This window comes from Scomber japonicus, chromosome 5 (genome assembly GCF_027409825.1).
Source record: "Scomber japonicus isolate fScoJap1 chromosome 5, fScoJap1.pri, whole genome shotgun sequence".
In the NCBI taxonomy this organism is placed as follows: domain Eukaryota; kingdom Metazoa; phylum Chordata; class Actinopteri; order Scombriformes; family Scombridae; genus Scomber; species Scomber japonicus.
In genome coordinates this window covers 19,957,598-19,979,190 of record NC_070582.1, presented here as the reverse complement: position 1 = coordinate 19,979,190, position 21,593 = coordinate 19,957,598, and the positions used below count along the sequence as shown (strand labels likewise).

General features: G+C 41.6%; 1 protein-coding gene across 6 annotated transcripts in view; it reads right to left on the bottom strand.

Moving 5' to 3' along the window:
* Positions 1–21,593, bottom strand: part of frmd4a (FERM domain containing 4A) — a 58,198-nt gene that overhangs the window by 19,758 nt on the left and 16,847 nt on the right. For all 6 annotated transcript variants that reach the window (XM_053319412.1, XM_053319409.1, XM_053319413.1 and 3 more), the window contains exons 2-5: positions 13,601–13,666; positions 7,646–7,740; positions 5,364–5,456; positions 1,732–1,816 (exon numbers count right to left, since the gene is read on the bottom strand). In XM_053319412.1, coding sequence (XP_053175387.1) covers positions 1,732–1,816; positions 5,364–5,456; positions 7,646–7,740; positions 13,601–13,666 — 339 coding nt within the window. The remainder of the gene's footprint in view (positions 1–1,731; positions 1,817–5,363; positions 5,457–7,645; positions 7,741–13,600; positions 13,667–21,593) is intronic.

The window sequence follows — 21,593 nt, the reverse complement described above, 5'->3', positions numbered from 1 at the left end:
TTACTGATTACTCAGAACATTTCCCAATGTTCCTAGCTTCAGGATGAAGGGATTTGGGAAAAGGTAGAGAAATGACAGAACAAAGGGGAGATAGAGAGGGAAGGAGACATGGAGATTTTGGGATGTATTACGTTGTCTGCTTCTTTAAAAACATAATAATTAGTGCCGGGCAATGATCATGTGCATCATCATCATGGCAATGAGGGGGAGAAGGATGAGGGTTGGTGGGCAGTGAGTAGTGGGTCAAGTATGCCAGGAATGTTCCCTTTACGAGCCACCTCTTAATTGGTTGGAAGATCAGACAGCCGGGATGAAACACTAGACAGAACAAACCCACCCTGGATGTACCACCCAAGTGACTGCAGGAGGTTAACATATAACATGATTTACTATGCTATCTACAGTGCATGTGCAGCATGTTCGCCCAAATGAATGTGTACTAGATTGTGATGTTTCTTCACTCAGATTTTACAGAGATACCAGTGGGAGTAAACCTGAAACCGTCTGTTTGTGGGACTCTCTCCCTCACTGCCTGGTTACACAGTGACCACAATTTAAGTTTATGCTAGCTAATGGATGTAACGGTAAGGCAGATGCTTGCATCTTTGGTTTGAACTGCAATTATTGTGTACAATTAAGTTTACATATTATTTTGATTCTAACATTCTTCACATACTTTTGTATTTGACATCATTGAGGAAAGGCATCCATTAATACCACTTGCAAACAGAAAGCTGTTTATGAAGGTCTAAATGTGCATTCAACAAGTTTTGACCCAATCAAAACCTGATACACTATACATTACTATATTCAGATGAGATAGATTTGGCCCACACAACACTAACCACCACTGTCTGTTCAAAAATGTAACTGATGTCATCATCATCTGCTACATGGTTTTGAATGGGACATTTGTGCCCCCTTCTGGACACTACAAATAACTGCTTGACATTTGTGTCACTCTATACATTGAGCAGGATACATTTAATTACAGGTGTGGCAGGCAAGTAATTACAAAAAAAATAAGTTGGCTGGAGGGTTAGCAAAGACTACGAGAGAGTAAAGAGTACTAGGCAGAATGGGAACAATTTGACTAAATCTGCCCTCGCTTTAAACAAACATACAAATGCCCTTGAGCAAGGAAACCAATCCCCAATGGAGGTGCTCAGTATCCAAGATAACTGATGCCTCTAGAAACAGAGTGACTGGCTGCTCTGTATGACTGAAATCAAATATGAGTTGGCTCTCTTTGAATGAAATGTTCAGCAGTTGTACAAAATACAAATTTGTCAGTTGTTATTCCACGTGAGTTAGCTTGTTTGTTTGTTTTTGCCTTTGGACCAGTGTATAATTAAAGGCACAATTACAACATCCATTTACACTAGTTTCTGGATTGTGGTGGAGTATATAACATTATGGGTAACAGCTGATACAAATAGCTCACATTTTATGCTTCACCAAATCAGTGTGGAGCACCAATGTGCAAAGTGGGCCTCTTGTGGCAGTACTTCATTTAGAACCAAAACAGCAGCTAATGAAGTGACCTGCTTCTATCAATATGCAGTTGTGTACTCCACATAACTGGACACCTCCTTTATTGGCAAAATATTTTCAAAGTCAGAGAAAAACTACACCCAAATCTGTAAAGCATTCCAGAAGAAATACATCATTTCCTGATCTCAAGACAACAGTGTCAGAAATATACATTATGGCAACAAAATTTTAGTTTACCTTGTAGATGATAGACTTGGCATTAAGAAAAAACAGCTCAATGGTGGCATTGTCCTTCAGGTAGGATATGCTCTCTATGTAGAACCTGAAAACACAAAGGAAAATGCATCAATACAGCTGCTACAGCATTAAGGACATTAGGGGCAAGAGGTTTCTCATATATTACTGTAGAAAAAATACACACAAATGACACATGAGAACAGAGTCAACATGCATGCTGTGGAAATGTATGCTGAGATGAGAGATATTATGTAATGACTAAAGTGACCAGAGGGGGGCACACCATACCAAAGGCTGACCCCGAATACCAACATCCTTTCACTTCCTCCTAAACCAACTCCCTCTCTCTCTCAACACTGGCTGGCAAAAATCCAATATTGGTTTATGAGTGTGCACACATTCCACAATCCGAACGAGCACATGACCACACACACAAGTAGGAATAGCTATCTTAGTGCAGACATTCATTCACATAATGCATTCCTTATTCCCTAACCTTAACCTTAACAATCACGACTAAATAACAGACCCCAACCCTTACCCATAACTGAACCTGACCCTAAAACCAAGTCTGAATGCTCAAACAGCCCTTTGAAAGTGTGTCGGCCAAGATGTCTTCACTTTTCTAAAATGTCCTCACTTCCCTGGTCCAAAACTCAGATAGGTTCTCAGAATGATAGCCATACAAGTACAAACACACACAAACACACGCACGCGCACACACACACACACACACACACACACACACACACACACACACACACACATTCGGGTTGAATGTGCACATGATGCACTTCACACATTGTCTGCCTCTCTGCATCATCAGCAGTGTGTAGTGATTCCACATGCACATACAGTACTGACACACACACACACACACACACGCTGCCACATACTGGAGAGAGAAGCACAGTAACCCACTTCTGGCAGAGCAGTGAGCAGGGAACCAACATAATAATGCAGTCTAAATTTAGCTCATGAATGCATGCAGTGCCAGAGGGAAGCTACTATGGTACGCAAGGAAGCTACTCATTGTTAGCTCATCTGTATATCAAAAAGATCCTATATAGTACACATGCTCTCACAAGTCTTTCCCCAAAACCCCACAATATAGGCTAATGTGCATAAAACATGAACTCACATTCATAAAAAAAACAAAAAAAACATGTGTGTATAACTTCATATATCCCTGCAAGTGTGTATAATGTGAACTGAGCACCTATGAACACACGTGAATGAATGTGTCGATATGGGTGTGTATGAGTATGTGTACTGTAGATATTGAGCGAGAGGGATTGTAGGAGGATCAATATGGGAGGGCTTAAATCGTGTTACCCATTGAGCTGCAAGAGAGAATGAGAGGAGCCTAGTCAATATTCAGTGTGAACATTTAATTAAAGTCACACTCTTGATGAGACATAGACGCACTGCCAGTGCAGCAGCGAGCATGCCAAAAGGCACCCACTGATCAGCGGGGGGGGGGGGGGTTGACATCGGCCAAGCATTTATTGGGAACACGCACACCACACCTGCATGCTAATACCATGACATGCATGCACCTACACAAAGACACACTCACGCACCCACACAAAAACATCTAATGAAAACAATATGCTCAGATTGATAATGAATTCAGGCCTGACATTTGGGCTGATTGTTGTTCCATTATGGTCCCAAATGTGTGTATGTGTGCCGTATGTTTGTATGTGTGTTTGTTTGGGTGGGGGGGGTTTCGTCAGTGTGACATTTGGAGAGACTGAAGGAGAAAAGGGACGAAATTAAACCTCAAAATGGAGTTGGAGCTGGAAAAACGCATCAACGCAAATGATTATGTCGATTACGTAAATAGGTTGATTTGAATGGAACGCGTCCATGTGTTGCACTGTTTACATTAACTGAAATTATGGTGGCTCCTGCTCCCGGGCATGCTGAAAATGTGGCTTTATCCAAAAAAAACCCCAGCCTTTTTGTCAATAGTGTGGGAATACTTTAAACACAGACCTATTTAAAATGCTACTCTAATACATAAATCTTAACTTTTTTGATGAATAATAAGGTAGAAGTTAAATTTTGAAATGGTTACTTCTTTCATAGATTTACTGTTAAAATATGTAATTAATTTTATTTTGTGTGTCTTTTTGTGTCTCAGGACGAGGAAAAGCTGTGTGCAAGATTTTTTACATGAACATGATGTCACTGTGCACACACCCTAAATGCTTAAATAATTAAATATTAACAGTAGAAGTTGTGGTTATTATTAATTGGTACGTTAATCAATCTATTAATTGACTGATCAGAAAATAATTAACAGATTAATCAATAAAAAAAAATAATCGTTAGTTGCAGCCTTGGTAACACAGTGGCACACATATACACAGTTGTTTAATATGGTTGTATAACTGGCCTCCAGTAAACAGATGGTCATCAATTTGATTCAGCTGAAATATTGAAGATGGTCAAAACAGCAGTAATAACAATGAAATGTACTTACCATATTAAGATAGTATCACTAATGCTGGACAATCATATCATTGTTCACTAAATATGGTTAATAGTACGTCTATGTGCTAAGAATATGATTTTGCTATACAGTCACCTCATTGTATCATTACTTCAGTTGAGTCCTGTTGTAAATGTCAACCTGGAAATGACTACTAAGTGTCATTGTTTAGCTGAGCTGATGTGCGTCACGTTGCTATGTATGTTGCTAACCAAATCTCAGTCTCTGGGGTGTATATGACATCACTGAGATATGTTGGGAACAGAGAGCATCAGTGGACCCAAAACAAAGCTGGCTTGGCTTTCCCATCTGTGCTCTCTCTAAGGGTGCGTGTCTATGCCTGCATACGTGAGTTTGATGTGGGAGCTGTGCATTTTCATTTGTGGCTACAAAAGATCAGACATTCTCTTCTCAGGTACACACACACACACACACACACACACACACACACACGCAACTTGCGTGCATACTTCATATTTCATATTTCTCAACACATGCATGAATCATAGCCTGTGTGTGAGTCAGGGGTGTTTTTATACATGAGTGGGGCCATTGTATGTGCACGACAAAGGGCTGAGAGAGGAGTTTGGGATGTCCAACAGGTTATAGTAAGGTGATTTTAACTGAAAAGCTGAGACATTAATACAGCACAAGCAATAAGAGAACACTATAAGGGCATGTACTTCATCATATGTTAAGTCAAGTACCACAATATTTTTTTGCCCTATTTAGCTTTGCATTGACTAATGGACCTTTTACAAGTTTGTCTGCAAGGCTTCCCTCCTTATGGAAAAGCATTCTGCATCTTGTTTGGAGTACGACTCTCTGTGGTCGCTGCAAAGCTATTTGATAGGATTTGCATGCAGTACATACTTATGAGGTCTATGAGGCTCATGATTGGCTGAGAGGCCCCATGGCAGGAGTTAAACACTGGGGTCAAAACAATTTCATAGGGGCCTGTCATACCTAACCCAGTTAATCTTTTCTTATTACCACATGAATGTATGTGCACACACAAACACACAGATACTCTCTCCAATATTCTTTCTCACACATTCACATTCAAACACCATCTTCAATCAGGGACCATGGTATATACGATTGATTAAGTTGATTAAGTTGAAAGACTCACCTGACACAGAAGTAGAGGACAATGGGACCGGATTTCTTGGGGAACTCGTGTTCTAAGACCCTGCGGTCCAGCTGCAGCCAGCTGAAATGGCCCCTTATAAGACAAAACATACAAGCGATCAACACTCCTATTAAGATATGTTTGAGCAAAGAATCAGAAAACCACTAATCCAACAAGGATACACCAAAACCTTAGCACTGCTAGTGGCCTCCTCATGAAATGCCTCCCCATTTATCTTTTCCTGTTACCATTTATTCCCCTCTGTTTTTCCCCACCTCTCCCCCTGACCTTGCTTTTCTCTCTCCCTCTCCAACTGAGAGAAAAACTGCATAGACAGGTTGTCACCCTGGTAACCCTGCATGGTCTCCTGAGCAACTGAGCAACATCTCTCTCTAACTCTCCCTCCTCCTGTCTCTGTCTCTCAGTCTTTCTCGCTCTTTTCATGGTCTCTTTGACTACTAAGCGGTCAGAGATGAGGCGTCTGCTCTCCCCAGGCATACACAACAAATCTACACATCATAGATTTAGGCCTGGGGGGACTAAGATAGGCTGATGTTGCTTTACTATACTGGCATGGGCTACAGTTTGTGTCACAGTCGTGTAAATGCCATAGAGTAGAGGCTTGACATCAGTAAGTGCATGAGATAAAACAAAAGACAGACACAAAGGCCATAGCGATGTTTGCCTGTATGTAAATCATGTGTATGTTTGCATGACTGGCTCTGGACTATCATGCTGTGGTGCTTCTGTCTTTCTAGGTCACTAAACACAATATAACTAATTTGAATGTCATTTTTGCATTTCAAGCAAAGTTCTAATAGAAAGCCTTCTGGCAGACAGAGACGTATGATCTTTTGCGAGCCCAGAGCAAGACAATCAAAACCTCATCGTCACATCAAAACCCTTTATAACCAGAGATCTTACATCTGTTCATGGTTCAGTGTGACATTCATGATGATCATGATTATGTCATTTGGACCAGAATAAAGGCAGCTATGACTGAGACAATCTCTTTCTATTTGTGACATCAAGAGAAGTGAAAAAATCACAAAAAACAACAAAAAACAATTCAATATGTTTGTTTGGTCAATTTAGAAGTAAAATATACAAAAATACAAAAAATAGGTGTACTGACAGTGACAATACATTTTGAAAGCAGCAATATCTACCTTACAAAACAGAAAGCAGCAATGAACTGGAGGTTAGTAGGCCTTTTAAGGGTAAATGGAAGACAAACCTGCTACAACAAATAACACTTAATACTTGGCAGATTATCCTCATCACAACTTTTGCCACCTTTCATGCTCTCATGGTGTCATTATCATTTGTTACAGCAACGCAACCAAGCAGTTCTGTGTATTTACAAAACCGACAAAATACATACACATGTGCACATGCATTTCACTCTAATGGTGTTTTATTGCAGGTTATTGGCGCTGATAAACATGATGCACCTGCTGGTCTATTATTACCTTATAGTATAATATCTCCTACATGTTGCTTTAACAACGACATTAATAGAAATATTCATAGATTTAAAACAAGGATGACCAATAGGATTGGACAGTATCACAGTATTACGGTAAACCAGGATATTTAGAAATTCCGAAGGTATTATTTTCAATAATGTCAAAAATACAGAATTCGAGGAAACCTGGAGTTGACAGGGAGCACTTGAAGGCAGCATGTAATCCCCCATCCAACCACAATGTGGGTTGCAATGGCAGAGTGACTCAGTCCGCATTTCCGCTTGAAAATATGAGTTATTCGTGTCTTGTTATGTTTGTGGTGAATAAAACTCGCTTCACTTTTCTTTGTTTGAGCTGATATTCATCTTGTGGCCTTCAGTAACTTTTTTCCTGACATTTATTCAGCTTTTTCTCAGCTGGTATACTGTATGAATGGGTAGGATACAGTGTTATTTATTTTCTGTGTTTTGCGTTGTACCTCTACCTAAGCAACCATATTACATGTATTTTCTGCGTAGCTGCGGGTTTGTGAGTCAGGTCGGGGTTAGGTAGTGCGGATTGGCTTAGGTAGGTGCCGGTTTTAAAAAAATCCTGATCTGCACATCACTACTAGACACTACTGTATCACACATGCTACAATGACTCCTTTCGTCAGCAGCTAGGCTTCTATGATTTTGGATTTCTTTGACTGCAAATACTATCATCTTGCCGTATACCCCCGGTAAAATATCAGGAAGATATGAAGGTATGTAAATACAGGGTTAGGGTTGACCAATTACTATGTAGTTCTCATACTATTTGAGTAATACTTACGTTTCATCTGTATATGCGATTCCAAAGTACTCCTTCTCCTTGAGGTTGAAATGAGAGGCCACCAGGTCCAGTAAGTCCTTAGCCATCAACTTGGGCTGCAAAGAGAGAGGAACATTAGTTTTGTTCTCATTTATCACTTTCTGTGTGATGTTAGCAGTTTATACACACTGCAGTTTCACTGGAACAAGTAAATGTGGTAGTGTTGCATGTTAATGTATTCTATCAGGTATTGATTTACTGCAATGACTAAGCATTTTGACAAACACGGGGGAAAAGTGGAAAAGAGTGAGAGGGGAAGAGATAAATGAGAGAGAGAGAGAGCGAAAAAGATGGATGGAGTGTGTGGATGTTGCTGACAGTGCAGGTACCCTGCCCTTCCCCTCCCTCTCACTCTCCTTTCTGCCTCTGACCCACACCTCTACTGCAGAGTCATGCCTCTGGGCTGAACCACTGTATTGCAGGCAGAGGGCTGCAGCTAACACCAGAGCTCGCTAGCTAGTTCATACACGCAAAACTGTCAAAGTTTTATGTGATGACAACCTCCATTCATCACATTGCTCAGAGCATGCAGCGCATCTTAAAGCGAGGCAGAGGCGAGGGACTGCTGCCATATGCTGCTGGTTTGTGACATCCTGAGCAACAGCACGCCCCACCCTGAGGTTAACCATGGGTGTGCCTCACTGCCTACATACCCTGTTTCATCACACACATACACACAAATATGCATGCACATGTGTGTGCACAAGCACAAATCCCAACATGTAAGCAGCCCCCTCACAACATACAGGAGGAATATATCATCTGATCCGTGTACATATAACAAATACACAGACACACGTGATTCACAGATATAGTGCCATAGGGTGACAATTCTTAACAATCTCCCCCTAAGGTCTCATACTATCTACTCGCAGCACAGCTACAACTTCAGGGAGAGAAGCTACTGAGAGCTATTTAAAGAGAAGGTGGTGATGTCATGCACATGCACACACACACACACACATCTCCAATGACCTAGATCTCATATAAGAGCGACGCCTACAGTGATTTTTGCTACACAAAAAGGCTCTGGAGAGAATAGAAGCGACAGAGAAAGCTTGAGGAGAAGCTAACAGGCAGATGCATCACATTTATATATCACAGGATGACATTAAATAGAGAGTAACTGGACTATTGTACTAGCTGATTCTGTCTTTGTCCCTTTGACATAATTCAGTCCTAATGTATTGTTGAATTTTTCCACATTCTATGTTAAGCACTATCAATGTTACCATTAAAACAAAACTTTCAGATGAATATTTTTTTCCCAGTGTCTACAAATTATAAACGCTCTCTTAGCCAAGAATGAGACTGTGAACATGCTAAATCTGTAGTCTTTCTACGGCTAAATTAAGTTTAAAATTAAACATGCAATGATTGAGATTAGAGCTCTAAAGAAAGGAAAAATAAGGACCTTGTTTAAATCCTGATATGTGTGACTCTGACAAAAATTAGCAGCTCCATCCACACTGGCTCTGTTGTGTCTCCAAACAGGCAGAGCAGCCTTTGACAAGAGGAACACAAAGCCTCTTTGAAGTGCTCAAAATATTTCAGATGTGGAAATTTTAGGTCTGGAACTACTAGGCTATCTTTATAGTATTAGCAGTAATACATGTTTAGGTTCATTGTGAGACACATACAATGATGGTCTCTCATTACCACAAAGCAGTCTACTGCCTTGGCAACAATATCAATTAGACAACATCTATGCTACCACAGCAGAAGAAACACTGAGCTAGGGACACGTGGACACACACAGTGAACAGTTGGAAGGATGAAGTAGAGATAAAAACAAGTGCCAGGTACACTATCAAACAATAAAACTAGAAGTGTGTGATGAAGATGAAAAGGAACAGAAAGAGTCCTGTCAGGTTAGGCGGGTAGAGTGTCTTGCCTCTACATTGGATTGAATATATTACGCAGCACTAGATACTATAATTAAGTTTGGTTCCCTTTTCAAGTGATTACCTACCCGTGCCACACATATCCTCACATCCTGACAATACAGCTTATCTGCAAAATGGCAGATGCCTAACGGATGTTTAATAATGTTTGGGAGATAACTACTGCGATACAGGCAGTGAATGACAGTTAATATTGTAAGTGATATGGCACACTAAACACAAACACACATGGACACACACACACGTGCGCACACACACACGTGCACACACACACACACACACACACACACACACACACACACACACACACACACACAAACACACACACACACACACACACTTACAGTATGGAGCCATCTATCAGACAGTAAAGCTCTGCTAGCTTAGACAGCATTAGTACTAATAGACATTTAGCCTGTGCCTCCTCAGCAACACAGGTAATTAACAGCATAAGAATTACAGGGATAAGCAAGTGAGGAGGACAGTGTTGGACTGGGATCAGGGTTGGGGTGAGGGTTGGGGTGGGGGGGGGGGGGGGGGGGGTGTAACCCAATCAATAGCAATGTTACAGATGAATTTGAACGGATAAAACAAACAGTTGAAGAAGTCATATTTCACAAGTCTGCCGATATTTTATTTTTATTTCCAAGTGATGATCTATTTTTTAAGTCATGCTAGCTTCAAGCATCCTCACCACTGTCACCATATAAAACACTGATACATTGGCCTTAATTTCCGATGTTTGGAGTCAGTGTCTGTCCATCTTTTGGGTGGATTACACTAATAAATAACTATTTACTCACAAAGCTTTTACTGCACTTAAAGTAAGATAACAACAACTTCAGTAACATTGTCTTCATGTTATCTGTTTTAAACTAAAACGACAGTAAATGCAAGAAAAACGCAGTAAAGACACTCACACTGAGTTGACATTAATTAGGGAAATAACAGAGATAAAATATTTGATTTCTTGTGTGGGGGTGTCTGTCTGCGTCAACAGTTTTCAAGGCAACAACACAAAGGTTGACTCACATTTCAGAACAGCGCAGAGGCTCCAAAGAGCAAATGATTATTGATTTCCAAATGAGTGTATATTTGGCGATATGTTCAGCATTAAAAATATATTATTTTGGACTGGCAGGGGTTTTCATTACATTAATGGGGGAAAACACTGGAGGAGATACTAATAGGGACCCACAAGCGACAAACGCACAACAGTAGTTCAGCAGTGATGCAGTTGACTGGCTGGCTGGCAGCCACTCATGGCCCAATCTCAGCAAACAGCTAGTCAAGCCCTTGGCGCCTTCAGAACTGTTCAGATTTATGGGATGCTAACTGATTTATCAGTGGCAGTGCAAGGATGGATAGGAAAAGGCTTTTAACCACACACTCCACATTAATTCTATTCACTTTTTACCATAGTAAAAATCTGATTTTAATATCTTATCCAGGCATTTTGTACATAGAGTGATAATTAATATCATCTTACCATCTTAAAATCATAAACTACCCTATAAACATCAACACTTTGGAAAACAATAGGGAGGAGCAACACTGTTACACAACTTGACCTCAATACTCCATTTGCTGCCCATTAGAATACACCATTTTAGCCTTAGGGAGTGATAGCCATGTGGTTGACATCTCTTTTCACTCAGTGGTGTATTTGGTGGTTAGCTTCCATCTTTACAACCTGGTCAATAGTTGTGTTGGCCTCCTGGCAAATAGTTCCCTGCCAATGAAGCGCTGCTCCATAAACAAACCACAGAGGACTTGCTATCAAAGGTAAGAGGAAGGAGATGAGAAAGAGGAAAAGAAATGAACTGTACTTCTGGGATTAAACAGCTGGTCAATGTTACAAGCCAGTGACAGAAATGAGATCCAACCTTTCAGACTGTAGCTGGCTGGTACGCTTGGTGTGGTAACAGGAACTTAAATGAAAACCTCAACAAGACAGGCTCAACCACAGTGCTGTTAAATGATCGGTGAAGACATGAAACAGCTCCAGTTGAGTGTGTAAAACTGGAGTGCTGCCTTATCAATTAAAAAATAAACAACTATTTGTACTACTTACTCATGACTTCATTCATTCCTTCCAGAAATTCCTTTTTGGAAATGATGGAATGAATGGTTTGACTGCTTCTTAGTTCAGCAGAAAACTAAGAATAACATTGTAATTCTCTGTGGTCCCACTAACGACTCACTGGCCTATTGAACATCCGCTCAGTGGACAGAAAAGATGAAATGAAAAGAAGGAGACACAGCAGTATCCTGATTTATATGACAGTGGTGGTTTGTTAATATCATCTCCTCTTCCGGCATTTTGTCACGCTTTCTCCCTTGCTAATACCATTGCCAAGATGTAAAAAAAATTCCATTTGCTAACAACTGAGTATACAATGTGACAAAACAATCAATCGTCACCACTTTTCAAGTTCTTGTAAAACTATTTACATAAATCAATCACCTCCAGTCTCACAATCCAAGCTAAAGTAACTAAATATGAACTATCTTGTAGAATACACAAACATTGCTGACATGTGTTTCTCCAGCTATCTTCTTGTTGGGTAAAGGGTTATTTCCTTTCCTTTATGATAGGAGGAGAGGTATGAATGGATGAGGAGATCAGGAGCTGCTGCTGCTGTTGTATTTGGAGATAAAGAGGCAGGTAAAGAGAACAAGAGGGAAATGGCTGAGAGAGAAAAGAAGAGTTTTAAGAGTGGACAGTGAGAAGAGATGGGAAGAGGGAGTAGAAGAAGTACCAATTTGAAAAAGATGATCAGTAATCAAATCAGAGAGTCAGCAGACCTATCCTTGGCTCTCCTCTCCATTTTCTCCCTCTCCATTCCCATCCCTTCAGTGTCATCTCTTGTCTCTCCATTTAGGGCTTTCCTGAGCTCTCATCTCATTTTTCTTTCAACCTACTGACTTTCTGCACCAATCTTTCTATTCTGCCTTTGCTCCTTTTCTCTCTATTCAGGGGCATTTACCTTATTTTGTCTTTCCCTCTTTCTAGTGGAAACTGGGTAACGGTCAGACCCGATTTAGGAGGAACAGAAAGAGCTTCAAATAAAAATACCTCAGTCCATGTGACCAAACCATAAGAGAGCCAAAGGCATGACAAAAGTGAATGTCATCAACAAACAATAAATAAGGTTAAGGTAGAAAGAGAGCCATAAACAAGTGCCCCAAAAAAGAGAGAAGTTACTGTGTAGAAAGGGCTGCGAAATGTATCAAAAAAGACAAAAGAAAACACTATCTGATGTAATACCGGCTTTGAAAATAAATCCTCTCCTGTAAAATGTTAAATCCTGATTTTACAGAACTTGTTTACCTGGAGTAAAGCAGACCAGAGCAGATCTACAGTAGCAAACAGCTAGCTCAAAATAGTAGGGGCATTAGAGTAAATGGCAAAAGACAGAGAGAAGGGTTTGTTGATGAGGGTTCTGCTGCTGTCTTTGGTCATTACTGCAGAAAAAGGCCTGCTGAGAGGATGACGGACTGAAAAGTGGGGGGGGGGTGGATGCGTTGTTTTTCCAAGAAATTTGGAGGATAAGATGCAGCATTGTCAATTATACACTGAATGATAGACAGAACAATAGCCAGACAGACAGTTCTGGCGGTGGATCTGGGCTTGATTACTGAGGCATTCTGGGAGGGCAGGAGAGATGGGGTGGGGGGAGATCAGTGGAGCATGAATTTAGGGGGAGTGAGGGTTTCTGTTTAGGACATCATTAGTACTGAACTCAGTGTCAGTATGCATAGCTTCTACAGACAGAAAAAAACAGGGCAGGGCCCCGTCTGTGTGTGTCTGTGTGTGCGTAGAGATCAGGTGAGCGCCAAGAAAGAGCAAAGTCACCCACTGCTGACCACATTTCGCTTGGTCAGCAGTAATTGAGTCCCTCAGGGGCGGCAGACATCACCTCTCCCTCGCTCTAAGGAAAGGAGTCTGCAAAGGCAGAGGAAGAAAGAAAGATGGGGGAGGAGAAAAAAAGAAGAAGAAGAGACTCACCTGCACAAGGAGCTCCAACTTCCTGTCGTCCAGGAGATGGACCTGACATCGCCTCCCCTCTGTCATCTGAGAAACAGAAAAAAAACAAAAGATGTTTGTTAATATTCTTACTCATTAAATATTATTTATTTTAATATAATTTGAATACACTGCTATAGGTTGTAGGCAGATTTTGCATGGGTATCCACAACTTAGTAACCAACTTATTTTTCTATCAAATCAAACAAGACCACGATGCGTCACCACATCTATTAGTATGTGAGCCATGTGCTATGAGTGAGCAAGTGTGAGTGTAGTGCCTGACTGAAGCTGAAGCCCTCCTTTGTCTTAACAAGGTTAGCTGAGCTTACTGGACACAATGGGCCAATAGAGACAACGTCCTGTCCTGCTCTCTTCCTCACAGACATTTTTGGCATTCCTTGAGCAGGAAAGCCATCATCCATCGGTGGACTATAGTGACCACAATGAGTGAAGCGGACGACTGACATTGTTCACTCAAGTGTTTGTCGGTTTCGATGATACAATGTTTTCTGGATAGAGCTGCAAAAATACTGATAATATCCGTCTGCCAAATTCAGGTGTAAACACTGAAGCAGGTGCGATTGATGGGACAGTCAACTGTATGAGGCCAGACAATCTACATGATAGGCTAAGCCAAGTCAATTTGTTCCAGACCAGTCTGAAAGTTTGCTTCAGCACAATGAAATTCTAAGGAATACACAGCTGAGATTTGAAACTTCACCAGAGAAATGAAGCCAGACATTTCAAGACAGAGGTACAAACTGTGCCAAAGTGTTCAGTGTGTTAGTCCATGTTTGTGTGTGTGTGTGTGTGTGTGTGTGTGTGTGTGTGTGTGTGTGTGTGTGTATCCTGGTGTTTTCAGCACATGTGGAGTTTCTCTTCAATTTAACAGGAAGCGTGGACCCTGAGGAACACAAACACTCTCTGGCTCCTCCCACACTTCCCTCACATCTGGGAGAAGGGGAGGGGGAGCAGAGGGAAGGGGGTGATGTGTGCGTGTATGTGTGTGGGTGTGTGGAGGGGTGGGGTTAGGAAATGTTGGAGAAGAAGGAGAGTGGGGGAGAATCATCATCATTGTCAAGCATTCAATGAAAACTCCTTCCAAAACATAGATGCCATAAACATGAGCACAAGCATAACCGGTTTGTAACTCTTAACCACAAGGATCATATTGGCCACCTGAGGCTGTTGCAATTTGGTAAGGGTGTGACCACGATGTGAGTGTTACACACCTATACTTTCTCACCACCCGTGCCAACTTGCATTGAAGTGGCAGGTTGGAGGTGAGAGTTTAGCAAAGAGCTGAAGATACCAGAGGAAGAGAGGAAGAGCAGTGGCAGGGCTGTGTCTCCACACTCATCCCAGTGTGATCTCTGCTGAATGACTTGTGGTGTTTTTGAGTGTTTTGAGTGTATGTGTGTGTGTGGCTTCTACACTTTGAAGAGTTCAGGTTTACCCTCCCACTCCCCATTGATCTCCTGTGGTTAAAGGGTTTAGATTGGGTACACCTGTGCACACATTGAGCGACACCCACACACACACACACACACACTACCATTTTCCAAAGTTGCCTTTTGTTTTCATCTGCCACCCTTCTGCCTTGGAGTTACCTTTCTTCTTCAAAACCTTCCATGTTTATACTGTATACAGTGATTTTATTACACGATTAATGGGTAGTAGCTCAGTTATTCATCACTAGATTACCAAGTAATCCTGCAACACCCATATAACCTTGATCAAACGTTGGTGCAAGACTATAATATTTTCAAAAAACATCTTACACACATCTTGTCTGCTCTAAACTGAAATGCAGACAGCATACACTCACACACATACACACACACACACACACACACTCTCACTGGTTCATTGCTTGAGGTACCTGGGAATAGAACAAACCTTAACATCAAGGTAACAAATCACTGCCTGGAGGCTAAAAATATCCTATTGGTTTTAGTCATAAAAGTCACTTTGTGGTATTGGACACATGCTACTGAGTCTCTATCCACCATGAAACCAAATGTCATAAAGTTTCTATGAATAGCTTGCTGTCATTAAATACAACTTAAAAAAGGGGCATATTTCAATTTAATGTATTGTTGCTGCACTGTGAGACTGTTTAGCCAGAGCATGCACACTATCTCTCTCTGCACATGTCTCTGACCTCTGATGCATGTTGTAAACATTACAGTATGACAATGTACCTGATAGAGACATGGGACATAAAGCACACGTTGTACTAAGTAACTCACATCATCTTATCCTGGTGTGTGTGATTCATGTATGTGATCCACCAACATTTCTGACCCATTACTAGTCAGCTTTGAATTGGCCAACCTACATCTTCAGGTCTGACTCACTGGCAAGAAACGGTCAAATTAAAAGAGAGAGAGAGAGAGAGAGAGAGAGAGAGAGAGAGAGAGAGAGAGAGAGAGAGAGAGATGAAAAATGAAGAATGAATGCCTTGTCTTTTGTATAAAAACTATTCTGCTCACAGTGTTTATTTCGTTGAAAGTGACACCAGATTACAGAGGCTCACACACACAAGACAGCTGACAGTGATGCTTGGCCAGCGCATGAGACGACAGCAGCGCTATCATTATAGTTAGTTACCTTAAAAGCAAACGCTCCTTGCGAGGCTCCTACACAAAAACCGGCTCCAGGAGGGAGAGAGAAAAACAGAAGAATCCCAAATTATTAATCCCAGAAAGAAACGAGTCGTGTGACCGCCAGAAAATCATCAAAAAACACCCCTTTTCCCGGCCGGCCTAGTGGAGGAGGCACATCAGCATCCATGTTAGTGACCATTAGTTAACGTTAGTTACAAGCGACGCAGCTCGGTGTGTACTCCCGGTATCTTTAACGTTACGGCGCCGTTATATCTCACACGCTCGCCATTCAAACTAAGGATACATCTAGGAGCTAATTAACGGCGAGCTCACAGCGTTTTCCAATGCTTTGCTTCCTTCTCATCCCTCCTTCCGAAAGGAGACAGCTTCTCACGGGGCTAGTCCCAGTCGACCGACCCCCCCTCCCCTCCCCTCTCGCTACCGGCACCGTGCACAAACGGTGTGAACGTGCGGATAGCAGGAGACCGTACCACCGGTCAACAACCGGGGGGGACGACCGGAAGAAAACCGCTCACGATGTAACGTATTCTGGACTGTCCTCACTTGCCAGCTATGTTTCTCTCTGTCATCTGAGTTGCTTCGAAAAACACGAGAATAATGGAGGCAAGATGTGGGGGCGGGGAGAGGAGGAGATGAGGGGAAATTTTCTGCAGCGGCTCACAGCCATGAGAAACTGCAGACCTCGCTCACTCTCTCTGCGCGCTCTCTCCCTCCCTCTCTCTCTCCTCTCTCTCTCTCTGTGTGTGTGTGTGTGTGTGTGTGTCTGTATGTATGTGTGTGTGTGTGTTTACAAACCAAACACACATTTATGTCTGCTCTGCACAGCACACCAATACTCCAATACCAAACATGTGATAAATAATGATGAGCATGTGACCAGTCTACCTCCTATCTGTAATCAGCTGTAATTTAAAGACTGCACTTATTTGTAGGGGATGGCTAAAACCCATTGAAAGACACACTATCCTCGTATAACCCTATACCAGGGGTATTTTTGTTCAAGATTTAGCAACAGTTAGATGGTTACATATTCTGCAAATAAAGAATATAAAGAGATGCAGCTGGATCTTTACTTTCCTTGGTTTGGTCTCTCTCTCTCTCTCTCTCTCTCTCTCTCTCTCCCTCTTCAGATTGTCACTTCCTGTCTGCCTTAAACACAAATCTCCTTGCTCAGGTTTGCCTTGCTTGAATTATTTCTGGCTTTCAGTCCACTGCAGCCGTTGCTGTCTTTCTTCTTTTTTTGCATGACCTAAATTGGGCACTTGTGTTCACCTTACACTGCTGGAGCAGCAGCCGTTGAAACCACAAGCTGCTAACATAACAAAAATCAGTCCAGGTTTTTTGTGGTACCATAAATAGATACTAATGTGTGGTGTGACGGCAGGGCTAAGCCTATACCTACTGTCAATAAAGTCTCTGAATGATTTGGCAAGTGTAGGCTAGTCTGTTTTCTATTATTGTATTACAACATGAGTAATCCTCATGTTATGGAAACAGTGTGAGGCAACATGTAGCACATGTACAGTTTGCCTACATGTATTACACTTTCAGGAATATTCATCTGAGATGTCGGCATCACAGAGATACAGTACTTGACCATTTGTCATTTGAAGATTAACACAGCTCATCTGGGAAGTAGCTTCACTAAAGCCTCTGCCTGAACCAAATGCAGATGCACCACATTTGAACATACGACAGTAAGGCAATGCATAATCTTAAATTTGCAGAACTCACCAGAAATGCTCTCTTCCCAGACATTAAGCAACACAAAGATGCAGTTAAATTTAATGTGTTTGGCTTGAATAGCTGCCACCATAGCTTATGCTGTGAGCCTAAGATTCAGCTCAGTTTGCTCAATGTAGAAGGTCACATGAGAAACAAAGAGGTGTATCCTTTCCCTTTTCCGGAATTTTTCTGTTTCTGGATATTTTTGGCCTGTCCCAGACACCGGAAACTGGCCTGTCCAACTTAAACATCTCCAGATGACTCTTTCTTTGGCTCTAATACACACACCCGTCCCTCCTTCTCTTTCTCCGGTCAAATACATATCTGTCTTTATTGGTTGCTTCCTCAGTTTGCTATCACAAGGGCCCTGTTGTTTGACCAATACAGGATGGGTGGGTGGGTGGGTGGGGGTGGGGGAGACTGACATAGACAGAAGAGTAGAGCAGAACAAATATTGTAGAAGGAAGATAAGGAAGATCCTGAACACTTAAACTACAAGAGTGACAAGAGGGCTGATTGAAAGAATAAGACAGAGAGGAAAAGGAAGGAAGATAGGAAGCAAAGCAGGAAGGAACAATAACAAACTGCTGTGATTTAGTAGACCGCTCTGCTCATTGCTCATTGCTCATTGCTCAATCCCTTTAACTTTAATGCATGTGCAATGCGTGCAACCTTTCAGCGACCTACAAAGAGTGTTTCCAAAAAGGTGAAAAACACTTGTAGGTGTGACACATCTGGGCCCTGACAGGGCCTTGTAATGGAGCCAGTGGGCTTCTATTCTGGGCTGAGGTGTGGTCGTAATGAGGTGCTGATCTGGTGTGTTTCTTTTTTAAAGACTTTTTTCAGGCACAGGCACCTTTATTTGATAGTTGACAGACAGGAAATAATGGGAGAGAGTGTGACATGCAGCAAATATCCTCTGGCCAGGATTCGAACTGGGGTCCACTGCGTACGTGGCATGCGCTCTTGACCACTCGACCACCTGCGCACCCCTCTGGTGTGTTTCTATGGGGTAGGAGCCTAAAGGGGAAAGATCTAGACGGGTGAGGTGGGTATTAAGAGTCAGGTTTTAGGGTCGAGCAGGGGAACAAGGTTGATGGTCTGTAGTGAAGAAGGTAACCTATATTGGTGGACTGTGATATAAACAGGACGAAATGTTAATTGAAGCAAGATGGAGAATCTCTTTAACCTGGACTCTATGACGCTGCGGTAGGCAGCCGAGACTGACACACATGCTCCGTGCTCTCACCCTCCATCTGACTTTGTCTGCGTCTTCCCCATATTTATGGAGACTAAACAAACACACACTCTTAAACACGTCACTTTGAGCGCAAGCATGGTCTGACACAGGCAGTCCTCTGATGATTTATGATGCTGAGATCATTATAGCTGAATAGGCTTTATGACTCGTCGTCAGTTTTAATGTAACAGTGTCTGCATATGGTGCAGATTAGATTACAACACAAGATTCAGCTAAACATACTGTAGCTCTCAATACTCTACAGTTACAGTTCAATGGTTTATTGAAAACCTGATGGAAAAGTAAAAATCAGGGCCAGAGCCCGTCTTCTTCTCCATCTAGTTCTACATGTAGAGTGAAAGTGAGGAGGGAGGGTCATGGAAAGGGAGTTAGGAATGTCTAGAGAAACGACTGACCGGGAGAGATCTGTTTTGTTTGTTCAAGTGTGTGTGTGTGTATGTGTGTGTGTGTGTGTACGCGCGTATTTTTGTGTCTGGCAGCTCCACCCTCCTGCCCGTGAGTGACTCTGGGACTGAAATGTGGTTCCAGTTAGGGCGTTTTTTAAAATCAGAAACACACTGGCACTTCAAACAAACTGCAGATATTTCTGTAGCCAACTCTTCTTTGTTCTCATTTGACTACAAAACTCCATTCCCAGACTTTACCAGAACCTTTTCTCTTTTTTTCTTCTTCCAGGAGATGTTTTCTCACATTATTTCTAAAATTATAACTTTGACTAAAACTGACAGATGGAGATGCTTATGAATTCTAAATACCACATACTGTAGGCCCCGTCTTTTTGGTGAAAATGCTGTAAGGTGTTTTAGTATGCACAATGAAGACATCAAATATTATACTTTACAGCACATTCTGCATGGTTCAAACTTTAGTTGTGCTGAATTCACACAAATCCAATCTCTGCCTTCGAATCTAAACTTTAACTTTGCTGCCATATGCACCCAGAGGGACTCTTCATGCATCGATCCCCAGTGAATTGTAAAGATCCAGACATCATGATGAAAAGTCCCAGAAGAGGAGCAAAAGTTGCCTTTTTACATTTTACATATTCACCCTTTTCCCTATAGCTTCTTATATTTAAATGGGCATGCATGTAACAGCAATGGCAACAAGTCTACTCTAAATAATATACAAAACATAAGCTAGTGATTTGGTGCACAGACAGAAAAGCTGCTGTGTGTGTAGAGTATTACTTCTTTGTATTGCTACGGTAATTCCAATGTGCCTTGTAGTCAAAACACTAACAACCTCACCTTGCTCTTGGTAAATTCCTGCTAGTTTGAAATTCTTCCCCTCGCTCTTTTCATGTTTGGTACTACAAGGTCACATTTTCTAATGGTGCTGCTTTCTTCGTCCTTTTTTTAATGCTTATCATAATTATGTAATTACTGTAGCAATTATGAGTGGAGTGTTATCTTGTATTGTAAATTGAATCTCACTTACTTAGCTGACAACTATAGTAACACATGAGTGCAAATGTCTGAGCGACTGGTTTCATGTCCACATCATCCTTCTTTTTACTTCCATTGTTTCCTTTCTTTTGCTCCCTTTATGCACAATATACTCTTTTTTTCACTGTTCCTTTCTGTCACTTACACTGACTATGTGGCAGAAAAAAACTGGGTCACATAGATGTACAAATATACTCTATGTACTCATATAGGGCCTGAAGTTATATTTAATACACAAAGCTCTAAAACAGGACTGCAGCAAATGACTCCCTTGATAGCATCTGGGCAAATGAAAGCCTTCCATGGGTGCAGTGCGATGATACTGCGCCACAGTGTGTCAGTATGAGAGCAAGTCACCACTTGCCACTTTGGTTAATGTGCAAAAATTAGAATGTACTTGATGCTCACCCAGTTTTTATCATGCTTTTTGTAGATGATAATAGATTATTCCATTTTACACCCTCTTTTACTTCACTTTTTCTGGTTAGCTTTGCCCTTTACTGACACGGGTTAAACATTCCTTAAATTCCACACCAAAGGGATCACTTGGTTGATAAAGCAGTTGTGTATGCCTGTCTATGTGTGTAACTCTGCCATATTGTACATCTGTACTGTACATGCTCTGTGTTTTGGATGAAATGTATCTGAGGTGATTCAGTAATTAAAATAGCTTCTGAGGAAAGACAGAGGGCACAGCGATACGGAGCGAGAGGGGGAGCTCGTGCACTAACAGAGAAGAGCAGAGAGGTCCTCAATGAAACACAGTCTTAGTGATCATGGGGGTTGATATGCAAGGATCTGAGTTGTCAGTGTGTGCGTGTATATGCGTGCGTGTGTGTGTGTTTAGAGATTCATTCACAGGGGAAGGATCTTTTACCCCTAAACCTCCTCTCTTCATTTATAATTTA